Source organism: Aethalodelphis obliquidens, unplaced genomic scaffold, assembly GCF_003676395.1.
Source record: "Aethalodelphis obliquidens isolate GAN/ISIS:26980383/991018 unplaced genomic scaffold, ASM367639v1 scaffold19, whole genome shotgun sequence".
Classification (NCBI taxonomy): Eukaryota; Metazoa; Chordata; class Mammalia; order Artiodactyla; family Delphinidae; genus Aethalodelphis; species Aethalodelphis obliquidens.
In genome coordinates this window covers 25,676,250-25,691,631 of record NW_020837963.1, presented here as the reverse complement: position 1 = coordinate 25,691,631, position 15,382 = coordinate 25,676,250, and the positions used below count along the sequence as shown (strand labels likewise).

Genomic DNA, 15,382 nt, shown 5'->3' with positions numbered 1-15,382 from the left:
AAAGAAAGAAAGAAAGAAAGAAAGAAAGAAAGAAAGAAAGAAAGAAAGAAAGAAAAAAAGAAAGAAAGAGAAAAAGGGCGAGGCTTACATCTAAACTGAGAGACAGAAAACAATGATGATGCCTTCATACAATTTTTACCATATAAATAAAAAAGTTCTTGGGCTTCCCTGGTGGCGCAGTGGTTGAGAGTCTGCTTGTTGATGCAGGGGACACGGGTTTGTGCCCCGGTCCAGGAAGATCCCACATGCCGCGGAGCGGCTGGGCCCGTGAGCCGTGGCCGCTGAGTCTGCGCGTCCGGAGCCTGTGCTCCGCAACAGGAGAGGCCACAACAGTGAGAGGCCCGCGTACCGCAAAAAAAAAAAAGTTTTTGAGAAAGGAGATGAGATAGATTCCAAAAGACTTACACAACATCCTGTCCTATAGCAATTGCTCATAACAAATTAGAACCACTATCAGGGCTGCCAGTATTTCTATCTCACACTCAGACTACATAATATCTGGTATATGTAAAAATGAGGGGAAAAGATTTTATTATCAATAAGCTCAAAGATACTGTTAAAAGTAAGATGCCCAATCACAAGTGACAAATGTCTGATAAAGGAGAGAAGCCAACAAAAATATCAGGGCTCAGGAATCTGAAGAAGGCCTGGGGGAAACCCATTCACTTGAACAAATTCACTGGCCAGCCCTGAGCCTGCCCCCAGGGGCCTGAAGATACCCCACAGCTAGGTTGACAATGAGGCACAATCTGAGACTTAGAATATTCACAGACTCCTGCAAAAATTGCTTCATTGAAAAAATACTACGGTTTTAATCTGGATATTCATTAATAACTTGAAAAACTAGCTACATTATTTAGCTCTTAGATTCTCAGATATACACATCCAACTTAAAATCCTTTACTGGTAAAACTGGCTTGGGGAGCACATCAGCCTTCCATAGATACTGCCAGTATAGACATTTCCTGATATTGTCCCAGACACCACAAAAGCAATGTATCAGATCAGAAATTCTGAGTGAATCATTTCCCCCTCCTCCTGTTTACACAGTCATTCAAAGCCCAGCTGATTTCCAAGCACTGAACTACAAATGCTATCGCTTTCTATTGTAATATGCACCTGGCTTTCACGTAAGATATACTTATTATGGCTGTTTCAATTGTGATAATTGTGGATAAGCTCGTTTTCTAGATTTCTATTAGAGATTTCAGAGAGTCAGAAAGCTACTTTGGCTAACTATATTATAAAGAGAATTACTTACTTAAAATAAGGAATACTTTAGAATGAACTTGCAAATTAATTGGAGTTTATCATTTTGGAATGTGAACTGAATGTGGCTATATTTAGTTGTTTATATATAAGTGTACAAGACTTCTAAAATATAGTAATATACTACCTTAAAATAAGTTCATGCAAATTTAGGGACAAAAAAGTATGTTCTCACACAAGCCATCACTTCAGGTGTTCACAGAGTCAAAAAATATATATTTGAAATTATCTACTTTTCTGTTGCTAATGACAGTCATGCTGACAAAATTCACTAGTTCATCAAACTATAGTGCAAGAATATGATTTATTTGTAAAAAATTATCATTTTTGCATATATCAGTCAAAGCACAAGGCCTAAATACTTGCAAACAAAATGCATTATTAATTTAATTGTCACAGCCTATTTAGCTAACTTCTATTACTATTTGCTATAATATGCAATGCATAAGAGGGGAGAATCAAATTCAAAACATAAAAAGAATAAACTGATTATATCGTCCTAGAGAAATTAAAATATAGCAAGCTTGCAAAACTATGGCCAAGGCATTAATGTTTTAAGCAGGTAAGAAAAAAATGTTTAACTTAATTTAGAGAACAGTTACGCCCAAAGTGATGGTTGAATATGCTGATAAAGAGTTTCTTTGTTTCCTAAGACTGTTAAAAGGCATCAATTCCCCCTCCAAGGGATGGAGGAAGGTGGACTGGAAGGAAGGAGCCTTTCGTATTTACCGTGCTAGATTTTGCTACTTAAATCTTAGCCTTCTCCAGCTATGGACGTCTACTGGGAAATTATGCTGCGGCTGAAGCCCTGGTATTCCAACTCAGTATTTCTATCAGGAAGAGAGGATGCCCTATCTATAAACAGATATCATAAACAAGAGGTCCTCTGAAACACAGAATTTTTGGTAGGAAAAACAATTTAGTCTAATGTTGAATGTAGATGAACTCTGCACTTGGACTACTTAGAAGGTAATAACCCAGAAGATGAGGAATACTTTCCCATTTGAGACTCATCTCCTCATTTGAGGACAAAAATCATGTAAAAATTGGAGAAAAAGCTTACCATACCTCAAAGGCTAAAAAAGACATGCAATCTTTCTCTTGCCTCTTTTTAGCCTCTCTTTTTGTATTAGGGACTGAAATGAGTGAAAGCAACAGAGAGTTATCCTGGAACGCACAGGAAAAGGTAAATGGAAAAACCTAAGAGTACAACTGGAATTTTCAAACTCCTAGCACCATATATAGGAGGTACCTACTGTTTTTAAGGTGCTTGGAGGATAAATATATGTTTAAGATGTTGAATTTTTCATTAATATGAAACCATATGAACAGACATACTCAAATTTTTAAAATTCTTAAATAAAAAGCAAAAATGATACATTTGAGTTCAAAATGTATACGAGTTATATAGTAGGGAAACATTTTATTTTTACTAATTATCTGATCTAGATTGTTTTCATTCAAATTTATTGTGTGAATAAAACACCCTAAGTACCTATATGTAAAGATTTCAACGTGAGATAATATAATCAGTACACAGAAGAGCACCAGAATTAGGAAAATAACAATTCCAACACTTATTAATGATGAGATACTGAAGAAATTGTTGTATATTCCTGAATCTGTCTTTAGTTCTATAATAGAATAACAATGCACCACTGATAATGTCATATAATGATTAATGAGATAATGCAAATGAAAGCAACAAGAACACAATAACTACAAATGTTTTGTTTCTTAAATACTTACAAAACATAACTTTGACAGGTTCCAAATTACAATTTAAATAATACAAAATCTTTTGAATTTCAAGAATAATGCATTCAGGATCTGTTCAACACATAAATTTTGTCTCAAGTTAAATATAACGTTACAAAGAAAAGTATGAGAAACCAAAAGGCAGAAAGTAGGCATATGTAACATTCCAATATTCTGACACAGTAGTCATGTCCAAACTAAAATGCTAAAGAAAACAATATGCCACCAATAGAAAAGTCAAGTTAAATTCCTTGTAAACACAGAACATATTGATGAGTATTTTAAATTTTTAAAAAATTTATTAAACATTTACAAACATGGCAGAAGAAGCCCTAGGCTATAGAATGATAGAATAAATTGCATCATGACTGACATTTTCAAATAGTATTTAAAACAAAAGTGTCTGGGAGTGTCTGCAGAATTTCAGATACCATCTTGGAGGATTTGGGGAAGGCTGAAAACCTACCAGGTCTTTGAAGGAGGTGAGAGTGCTTGCACTAGTGCTGAGGGAGCTGCACATTTTAAAGATTTAGAGTTTCAGAAGTAGCCAGGCTCACCTGGTAGCTGACATTGCTGTATTTCAGTTCACCTAATATAATTAAGTCTATGTGATGAAGCTAATTATGATACAGTAGCAAGAAAAAAGAAAACCTGGCAGTTGATGACACAGTAATTGTAGTGTTATTTTTCATGACATGGCAACCGTAGTATTATTTGGAGGATGACACAAGATGTATTTCTTTTTTAACATCAGCAATGTTTAATTCTACAGTAAGAATTCAAAAAATGTTATTTTAAAACCTCAAAATAAAAATACACAAAGTTCAAATGAAAATAGTTTGGTTTTACATATTTATTTTAGCTCATTCTGATGCATTTGCAGAGGTCAATTCCCTCTAATTTAACTCTTCTACTGTTTCAAGGTTGTTTCACAAATTCAAATCCCTCAAATCTTTTCAAATATTCTTAGATTGAATTTTCTACAATTAAAATGCAACATTAAATTCTTATTGGAAAAGATGCAGATGAAGAGAACGGACTTGAGGACACAGGGAGGGGGAAGGGTAAGCTGGGACGAAGTGAGAGAATGGCATGGACATATATACACTACCAAATGTAAAATAGATAGCTAGTGGGAAGCAGCCGCATAGCACAGGGAGATCAGCTAGGTGCTTTGTGACCGCCTAGAGGGATGGGATAGGGAAGGTGGGAGGGAGACGCAAGAGGGAGGAAATATGGGGATATATGTATGCATATAGATGATTCACTTTGTTATACAGTAGAAACTAACACAACATTGTAAAGCAATTATACTCCAATAAAGTTGTTAAAAAAAATTCTTATGGGAGAATGGCATAATATATGATATTCAACAACAGAGTACCACTAATGTAGAACATGACAAACTGACTTGATAAAGTTCTAGGAGTCACCCCACTAAACAAAATCTAAAATGAAAACATAATTATATTAGTTAAATTTTTTAAAAATGGATGAAAATTACCTTTCTTTTGGTGTGCCAACTCCATGTTTTCCCAGTAGATGAGTATTTAGGTGTTTCTTCATTACAAAAGCAACCCTAAAAAAAAAAAAAAAAAAAAAAAAAAGTTATTATAGAACTAAAACTTAACTCTCTGCTAGAAATACATACTAAATTTTTTAAAAATAGACATGGATTTTATATATAAATATATATATGTAACATGAATATATATTTGTAACATGAAAATGCACATTACAATGGCACTAAATTCTAAGCAGAAAGCTTGCATACAGATTAATATACTGCAATACCTGAAAACCAGAAGAAATAGCTGCATTTAAATTCACTGGTTCATTTTCTCACTTGAGTAGACGAACAGGGACCAAACCAATGATTTTAGTTCTTTAGTCACTGTCTTCACTGTCAGTTAGTAAGAAAGATAAAGCAACACCTCAGTATCACATTCCCTGCCCCTTAGTTGATCCCACACTTCAATCATGAAATGAGTTTGAGAAAATGTCATTTTATTAAACATTTAAGGGACTGTAAAAGAGAAAATGAATAGCCTTCATGAAGCTTCCTTAAAAACACGGTAATTATTTGGAGAGGTTTTTTAAAAATGATATGTTTACCATGTCTGCAATACAAGCAAAAAAAAAAAAATGTACTTAAGTGCCCAGAAGGTATCAATAACTAAAACAAGCAAAAAGTATTACCTGACATGCTATCTTATTTTACATACAAATCAGATCACTTAATTCAATTTTGTTGACATAGATATGAAATGGACAGGAATCAGGAGCCAGTGCATAGTGCACCATTCTTCTGCATATATAGAGTACAACACAATTTAATTACGTCGTGTGAGTATTTAAAACAATTTAGATCTCATTCAGAAGCATCAGACTAAAATGGCTCTCTTGATAAGCAAAAAAATTTTACTATTATAACTTTAAGTGTAAAAGGGGCTTGCAAACATTTTTGTTAATTACGTATTACAGCTGTCCTTCATAAAGTTACTAATAGCTGAAAGGCAACAGAATCTATTTGCATATATACATGAAAGGCATGGCATGTGCAAAAATATGATTTTAATTAGCATTCTATGATATGAAGGGCTACAAATCAAATTGGCATGTTATAAGATTCTTACCATTAAACACTGAATTCATCTGGACGTGTTTGCACAAACAGGCAACACAAGACTATAAAGTACTGTGGCCTTATGGAAGAGACGTGTGTCAAAAGCCAAGACCAAAATGTGAATGCTCCTTTTCATGTCTGGTCTATTTTGGTTATTTTCATATAATATTAGGGAACCTCAGTTTTGAGGCTAAAATAATATGTTTGTATTTTTTTAATGACTGAGTCCATTATTCAAGTAATGCATTTGTGTAACACTAAAAATAACATTCATTCTTTTCTCTACACTGAGTAACAATTATGGACAACACATGCTTTACAACTATAAATAACCAATCATACCACCAATCCATAAAATGAAAAAAATGATTATTACATACAAAGAATCAAACTGTGATGATGTTAAGTGCTTAACAAAAATTACAGTATAAGATATTCTATATTTGTTTCTGTTTGATTTGAACAAAATAAATAATATTTTTCATTTCCTTAAAAAAGAATACAGCAATAACAACAGTCCATTGAAGTCATAACTTCCCTACTGTCCTCTATTTTCCTATAATTAAAAAAACATAAAGCTAATAGCAAAGAGCAAAGGTTAAGAACCCAGAGTTGCAAAGCACAGCTTATTTATATGACCAAGTATAATTTAAGAGATCTGAGCTTAGAAACCACAGTGTAGCTTTTAAAAGACAAAAATTTTATTAATTAAAATGTTTCAGGTTTAAGAAGTAAAACAAAAATATTACACTGCACAGGGGAACAAACTAAAGTACACAGAGAAGGAAAGCTGCTTCTTATAATTTAACATTCTGACATAATCTGCTGAATGTCCATAATACTAAATTATCTAGAGGAATAACAATTTTTTATTATTATGGGGAAGAATTTACAATACTAAAACACAGCTCAATTGTAGTCAAATGCAAAATATTTATTCATCCAAAACCCGACATAAAGTAACTATAAATTCTTTTAATTTGGTCTAACTGAAGTCTGTGTAGTGTAAGAGTCTCAACATCATCTGCAGTGAAACAATGTAAGCCAAGCATGACCGACTACAATAAACTTCCCAACCTCCATGGATAATAAGATTGCCAGTAATTTGTGTTTACTGAACGGAGCCTATCCTTCACTGCCACCATAAGAGTATTAATATTTTAACATAATGGTTGTTTTGGAAAGTTTATAATCTAGATACCACCAGAAATAAAACAAAAATAATCCTGAATCTGAAAAGCTATACAACTGAAATGCCGTGCTCCCAATGAGCACACGTGACTTAACACTTTGCTTGTTTCCATTCATTCACTGGTGACTATGTACCAGCCATGGGCAGGTTCTGCATGTAGGATGCAAAATCAGACAGTTAAAGTCGCGTCTTCACGGAGCCTCCCTTCTATAACCTGTGGCTTCTCACCAGGACGAAGCAGCAGCACTCAGCCTGCCACGCTCCCGCACGGACTCCCCTCATCATGTGTGCACAAGCTAATGCGTGTGCTAAAAGCAGGACCTACCCTAGACAGGAACGGCCCAGGCAACTGTGGTACACAGGTGATCGAACAGAGAGAAGGCCCTGCCTCGGAAACCGTAAAACCTAGTGAGGGAAACAGATGACAAGAACAAAAGCTACGATACAGAGCATCTTAAAGAGTGAAGAAAAGTGGTGGGAGAAAAAACAAAATAGAGAAGGAAGAGCTGAAACCTCAGCAGGGGATCAGCATTTTACATTTGGGTGGCTCAGGACTGCGGTGGCGAGCTGGGTATTCCACCAAGCAGGGGGCAGCAGGCCACAGAAGGAAGGGCAGCCACGGAGCCCTGGGGCACGAGCCTGTGGGGCCGTCCGCAGTGGAATGCGGAGCAGAGGAGGGACGAGGTGGTGGCCGGGCACTGGGGGAGGTACCGAGCTCCTAGGCCACACAGCCTGGGCTGGCACTGAGTGAGAAGGAAAGCGTCGCAGGCGTCCGAACGGAGGACAGATGTGAGGGACTCGCGTTTTAATAGAGTCCTCTAGCTGTTCTGTTTAGCACAGACTGCGGGGGCAGGGGAAGGGGGCGGTGCGGGGACACAGAGAGAGGGAGGAACTAACTGGCCCTTGCAATAATCCAGGCAGAGGTGACAGTGCTTTGGACCGAGGGCTGGCGGTAGAGAAGAGATCTGGTCAAATTCTAGACACGTATTTGTGATTAGAACCAAACATTTCCCTAGGGACTGCACATGGAGTCTGGAGGAGAGGAATCAAAGACAACATCAAAGATTTCAGCCCGGGAAAAACTGAGCTGGTCTGAAGGAGAACATCATTTTAGGAGATGTTCAATGAGGAAGCCCACTGACATCCAAGACGGGTCTCTAACAGGAGGCTGAATCTACTGGTCTTGAGTTCAAGGGCAAGATTCATGCTAGAAATATATACTCCGAAGCTATCCATCTGGCAAGTGCCTAACAATCTAAAGGAACACCTTGAAATAATAAAAAGTAGTGCTGTTTAAAGTATGATTGATTTCCAAGTATCTATAACTGCCTGAAACAGCATCATTTGAAATTGTTTTTGGTGTGAAAAGAACAACACAACAGTAGCATTTGCAAACTAGCTACAGATTTCTACTTTTTAGTACAAAAATTTCAGATTTGACCTCCTAATTTTAAAATAATTTTTCTTACACTATATGGAGATAGAATACAAACCTCTTCCTTCAGCCCCTCAGATTTTCTCACTGCAGAATTATTTCACTTGTGAGTCACGAAAGATTATCTGACTCACCTATGAAAGCAAATACAATACAAAACCGTGACTACAGAGAACAGGATGTGAAAAGCAGGAGACACCCAGAGCCACAGCACCCTTGCACTCCCGCCTCACAAGTGCAAGGCAGGGTGCTCAACTCAGGGGCCAAAAGTCAGGTTTGCACAGGCTGTGCTTCTCCTGAACTCAAGGCAAGAGAAGCAGCAGCAGCAACAGCAGCTTCCCTGAATTTTTATGTTGTTTGTTTCCCTCATCTGTCGAATAAGGTCAGATGCTCCTGAAAGACAGGCCTATAAGATACAATATCCAACTCCTCAAAAATTTCTGATGATCAGGTCCATGTAGGCACTATAGGTTACAGGAAAGAAAGTGCATTTGCTGCTAAGAAGTTAAAATCTAAACACAATAAGTTAAAAGAAAATTTCTAAGAACTCATTACTATCTGACTATGATGCGTGCACAGTCACTTATCCTTTTAGTCTTAATGAGGGATCTGTAGTAATCCACCCATTTCTCCCAGCTGGTCCCCCTCTACACCAGTGCCACACACCTCGCAAACAGCTTGTCAGAGCATAGGGGCCACACAGTGAAAAGCTGAGTGGACCAAACAAGAATATAACTGACAGTTTTTCATCACTGCTGAAGAAGCAGAAAATTTAAAAAAACAACAGCAAGCTGCAAGGTTAGCTGGCCAAGGCTACCTGAGGAACAAGAAACAAAGCCCTCGCGAGCAGACGCTTGTGACCATGTTCCTGGTCAAGGCTGGTTAACTCCTCAGGTTGGGTTGACCACGCAGCATTTGTCCCCCTGGTAGCACTTCAAGTACAAGTGAGAACAGGTGACTCCTGTCAGGGCTCTGCCATTTACGGCTCCTGTAACTTTGAGAATTTTAAGAACACTCTCCGAGTAGCAGTTTCCTCAGCTGAAACATGAGAAAAGCAATGCTTCATGGGAGTTTCGTGAGAGTTAAATAAAACAACATAAGCACAGTGTGGCACAAGGAGCAGATAAGCACAACTTAACAAATAATAGCTAGCACTAGTCCTGCTGTTTAGCATAGTGTCCGTGACACAGTTACATCTAGGAAAAAAGCAGTTTAAGGATTTCAACTCTGAAAGCCTCCATTCCTTTGAGCCAGTTCAGATAGCATCTTAACTGATATGCAGAACAACTTAAATGAAATTTCAGCAGATGCAGCAAGACTACCTAGAAAATCAAGATGCAAAGATCTGACAAGTCTACCACGTCAAACAGCAGTGCCTACCTATGTGAAAGCCACTGACCTGAGATGTAAATTCGATACCCATTTCTGTTTGCACTAATCCCCAAGAAAGCGGCTGGGGCCAGGAAAGAATAATGCACTCCACAACTGAGCGACAGCAACAAGCAAAGAATAATGGACCATCACACACATCCAAATGTCCAGCAACCCAAGGTTCTGTTTTGTCCCTCTTTATAGTTTTGACTTTGAATGGTAAAAATAAAAATTTTAACTAACTTGGAGAAAAAAATGGCCTGAATGAGTGAAAACTCTAAACTTTGAATTTTGATATATCTTTAAAAGAAACTCATATTTGGTTTCTTCAAAGTGTTTATACATATATTCTAAATCCTAGAATCTCATAAGAAAGCAAATCTACACAAAAACTGCATCACCAATAATCCTGTGTCTGCTGTCAGAACTTCAGAGACAGCCCGATAAAAGAGCCCACCGTTCTGTGCTTTGCGTAACCAAGTCACGCTTTGGACCTACTCCTCCACCACAATCCCTTCACTTTCCCTTCTGGCCTCTACAAAAGGCCCTCACCTTCCTACCAGGTGCAGAACTCAGGGTTCCTAGTAATCCTCCAGGTGCTAATATAGATGCAGCAGACACTCGGGAAGAATACCTCACAGGTGATACCCAACCTTCTTCCCTTTGAAGTAAGATGGAGCCAAGATGGTATTGACAGTTAAGGAGTATAACTCTGGAAATAAACTCCCTGGGTTTCCATCCCTGGGCCACCATTAATTCTCTCTGTAAACTGAGACCTGTTATTTAACGAGGTGCCTTTGGTTCCTTCTCACATAAGATGGAATGGTGGTCATGAGGGTTACATGATTAATGCCTGGTGCCTGACACACTCTTAGCCTCATATAAACCTTTGCCACTTTTAGCGATTGAGCACCCCAGGCTCGAAGGTTCAAGAAATAATGAACACCCCCAATATTCTACCTCATTCCCACTGGCCAGTGCCTCTCGAGTACTGGGCACCAAGTTAGCAGGAAGAGCATGCCTACCCTTCTGTGAATCTGTATAGGAACACTATGTTCACAGGAACTACAATGCCATTCAGTGTGATTCAATTCAAACACTAATTAAAAGATTCACATGTTTTAATAAGCAAGCACCAGGGACCCAAAAATAAATAGCATTCAGACCTAACCAAGGAACAGACAGGAGAAGGATGAAGGACGATAGAACAGCGTCAGGCGCAATGACTGAGGTAGCAGGTACGGAGAGAGCAAACAGCAGGAGCTTCTAGAAAAGTTCCAACGAAGTCTGGGAGCAGAATGGTTAAACTGGCTTGTGGGCACAGGTTCCAGGCGCATGGAACAGGGCGTACAGTTTGGAACAAAATAACAGAAAGGTCAAGAAACATTGCTAGAGAATTAAGTGAAAATTTGAGACAACAAAGAAAACAAGCAGAATTCTCATTGTGAAGGGTCTTATAAATCATGCCAAAAACTTTAGATTTTATCCAGATTCTCAACATTGCCAAATATCCTACAGATGACTGTTCCGCAGAATGTTAACAGGGATGTTACCCAAAGACGTAGGGATGGGGGGTGGTATGGAATAAGACTGGACAGGCCCAGATCAGAAGAGTAAACACTGCAGACTTCGAGTCAGGGCGGCGCTGGTGAGCGCTGGGCACCAAGCGAGGGAGGAGGACTGGACCACTTTCTCTACACCTGCTCACCACTAAGTACCTTCCTCAGAGCAGACCTATGCACATCTGCTAGAACTGCGTCTTCAGGATTTAGAAAATGCCGCCGTAGAGTCAGAGGAATTTTGAGACTGGGACATAAAAATGACTGGGCTCACACTTCATAAGGCACAGGTTTTGCAGTCAAGCAGCACTGAGATCAGATCCTGAGTCTACCACTTACCATATGGGTGATCCTGCACAATTCTTTAAATCACACTAATCCTCTGCTCCCTAATTTGTAGTGTGGGGATCATCACACTTATCTCAGAAAGTTATAAAAATGCATTACTTGGCACAGTGGCTGTTACACGGTCATCATTCAAGTTTTAGATACACAAAAATATATTATCTATAATGTGATTTGACTTTTGGAGCAAATGCCCCTTGTTATTAAAAATATATAGAAATTGCTACCATTTTGCTTGATATGTCTGTTTTATGATTAATAAGGTATTACCACTCTGAAAACGTCCTTAAATGAATAGATTATTTTTATACTATAGTTTTACAATAATTTCAATTATTTAATGGTATCGGTATAAAAGACAGATGAATTATAGATTTTCAGTATTGCAGTAAGTGTGCATTTCTCCTACTGACTCTACATCACAAGAGCAATGGCTTCTGAAAGATGTCCACCTCCACATCTCGTGAAACCTGTTAGGTTACGTGGCATGCAAATGGAACTACGGTCACTGAACAGCTGGCTTTAAAATAAGAAAACTATTCTGGAGTATCTGGGTGGACTCAATGTAATCTGTGTCCTTAGAAGTGGAAGAGGCAGACAGAAGAAAGGAGGCAGAGAAAGGGGGATGACTCTGAGGGCAGGGTCACAGAGATGCTACGCTGCTCAGCTGGAAGGTGAAGAATTGGACCAGGAGCCAAGGAATGCACGTGGCCGCTAGAAGCTGACACTGTGTGAATATCCTGCTTCCTAACAACCAGCTCCCAGCGGCTGCAGGGCTCACTGACGAAGCTTACCCATCTCAGTGATTACAAGGAGTGCTGCAGGATGGCAGTGTTCTAATTCTATCACGCCTTCAACATTTATTAGCTGGCATTCTTCTATAAAGAACCTCAGGATTTTGCCCTTGTCTGTCTCATCTGCTCTCTCTAGCTCTCTTTCAAGAGCACTTTAAATGGACTCTGGGCTTTTCACTTTTATGCCATGCTTCATAATCAATTATCATAACTATGCTTTGTAATTCTCATACTATCCCCAAATTGGCCACTGGAAGCCCCTTAAAGCTGGCTTCTATGTCCTTTTGACATCACTCCTCTTAGCGTTCAGGCTCTTCCTTACTTTCTAGCAGAAGATGTTCCAGGCTCACCATGTCCTTCCCCTGCTGTAGACCTGGATCAGCCCTGGTTTCTTAGAGTAAGGAGTGGTATTTACAAGGCAAGACCTAGATGCTAGCTATGACAGCTGCTGTTTGGAATATCACTGGGTCCAAGCCCTCTCAATATACAAAGGTAGGAAATAAATCAACGAACACAAATAAATAACCATATGGCAGGCAGGAAAGGAAACAGAGAGGATCTCAACTGTAATGGCCACACTTGGTACATGAGCATTCGTCATAAAAATCAATCATATCTTTTCATTATTCTACAACACTTTGTAGTATATTTTCAAGTGGTATACAAATACATTTCTGTAAACATATCATATTTTATCCATAGAAGCAAAACTTTCTATTCAGATCATTCTTTTCTGTGAATCATTAAGGTGTAAACATACTGCTCACTATTACTTTCTTAAACTCTAATAACTTGGCTTCTGGTGCGAGTTCTTCTAACCCATTTCTGAGCACTTCCTGCTTCTCACTGTTGTCGATTCTGGTTCCTCCTCTCATCCTCTTAGGGTGACACTTTTATTCGTATACAGTCTTATTTCAAAGGTATAGTTCAATTCCTGAGCTTCAGTGCATAACCTCTTTTTGAGTGACTGACATCTCCACCCACGGCCTTTGCAAGGGCCCTTCTTCTTGTCTGAATTGCTGATACCTTAAAACATATCCAACACTCAGTCATGATCTTCCCTCACTAAGGGGCTGCTCCAGACCTCCCTAATTCTACCAACTGTACCAGCTTCCCAATTTAATAATCATATTCTCGTGTTTATAAGTCATCAATTGCTTCTTCACAACTGCTCCCTCTCAAGACCGTACTTCTCTCCCTCTACTATAGTTACGCTAGACCAAACCATTTTATTGAAGTGCTATAGCTTCAAGGTGCTCTCCATTACAGTTCACCCTATATACCGCCATCACCCAATCTTCCTATAAGTATGTTCCTACTGCAGCTTAGCTCATAAACACTTTATGCTTCCCTGTCTGAACTGAATGAAGCACCAAGTCCTAAGCAAACACATTAGTCTTCAACAGTCATTCTGGACCAGTTATTCCAACTTCTGGACGTACCCTCAAGAAAGAACCTTATATGAAGGCCAAAAAAAACAGTCCAACAAAAAAATGAAAACACCCTAAGTGTGCAATAGTAGTGGCATTATTAGAATATTATGCATCAATAAAAGATACAGAATGTTTCTCAGGCGATATTAGATTTAAAAGGGAGAAAAGTACTACATACAATGTAATCCCATGTATATATATGTATGTGCATTTTTGTTTTCTCACATATACACATACAAATATATATAAAGAAAAGCAAATACCAGGCAAATTCGCTCTGATATGAGATCTAGTTTTAGATTATTTATATTCTTTGTTTTTCTATAATAAGTAAAAATTTTTGAAGCAAAATGATGCTTCATATTTTACACAGCATGTTTTATGTTTCCTCAATGGCTCCGCATAACCGAATGAGTAAGTGGTGGAGGCATTATCAGCTCAACCCGAGAGAAGAGGGAATTGAGGCTCAGAGAAGATAAGTGACTTTGACTTTTTCAAGAAAATGTGGCAAAGGAGCTGAAAATGCAAAAGTAGGATTCATGCCTGGTGACCTTTATATAGAGCTCTTCCCACCATTCCACACCCCCTGACTAATGAAAGATTATACCCTCATGGAAAACAAGAAAAAAGAAAAACTACAGAAATAAAAGGTTCACAAATAAAATCATTACAGTATATTCAACGCTGTTCTAAATGAGTACGAACCTTTCTAAACTAATGAGTGAAAAACCAAGTAGCTGATATTGGACAGATTTTTTTTTAAGTCACCAAGATTAGAAAAGTGCTCATAATATTTAAAAAGAAAATATTTATCATATGTTGAAGGTACAAACTAAAAATTAATGACCTGTGAAACAGGTCAGACAAAAATAAATATGTACAGTTAACAAGTATAATTATGCTTAGAAATAAATATAAAGATGCTGATCATTATTAAATGAACACCCAATTGAGATAAACTGCATTGGTTTTATTATCAACAAAAATCAAGATAAAATAAAATATTTTACCCTCAAAGTGTCGGAAATCAAGATCATGCTAATATTAGTGTGATAACGTAAAATACGTTGTACAATGTTTTAAAAACCTAAGTGAAGCACTAAACTTTCATTTACGTAATACATAAAATAAAATACATTATATATCATCGTCAACATATTTGAAAGCAGCTTCCAATTACACTGTTCAACCATGACTTCATGGAAAAATTTTTCTCATCCACTTATCTTACCTATAAATGAGCACATTAACTTACAGGAACACAGAAAAACCTGAAGTTCAAATGAATTCTAATCTGTCCAAAAATTTACCTTGCAAATAAAGGAAAAATCTACAATTCCGTGATATTTGTTTACTCCAAATTCAGAAGTTAACAGGTATTAAATAATACTTAAAAACTACATTTCTCAAACTCTTTCACCAAATCATTGCTAGGCCAGACCAAGTATGTCTTCCATTGTTTCTGAAGTATCTTACGACATAATTTCTCAGAATGCTATTGCCTTTTTTGGTTATAATCACCACATAGAACCGACTACTTCCACATTTGAAATGTTTATCCTTGTAATTTTACATAAAGAAACTCCCTTCAAAAACAAAT

General features: G+C 37.8%; 1 protein-coding gene across 2 annotated transcripts in view; it reads right to left on the bottom strand.

Annotated features, from left to right (window-relative positions):
* ZNF407 (zinc finger protein 407) overlaps positions 1-15,382 on the bottom strand; it is a 421,124-nt gene that overhangs the window by 261,124 nt on the left and 144,618 nt on the right. For both annotated transcript variants that reach the window (XM_027118761.1, XM_027118762.1), the window contains exon 4: positions 4,532-4,606. In XM_027118761.1, the coding sequence (XP_026974562.1) occupies positions 4,532-4,606 (75 nt within the window). The remainder of the gene's footprint in view (positions 1-4,531; positions 4,607-15,382) is intronic.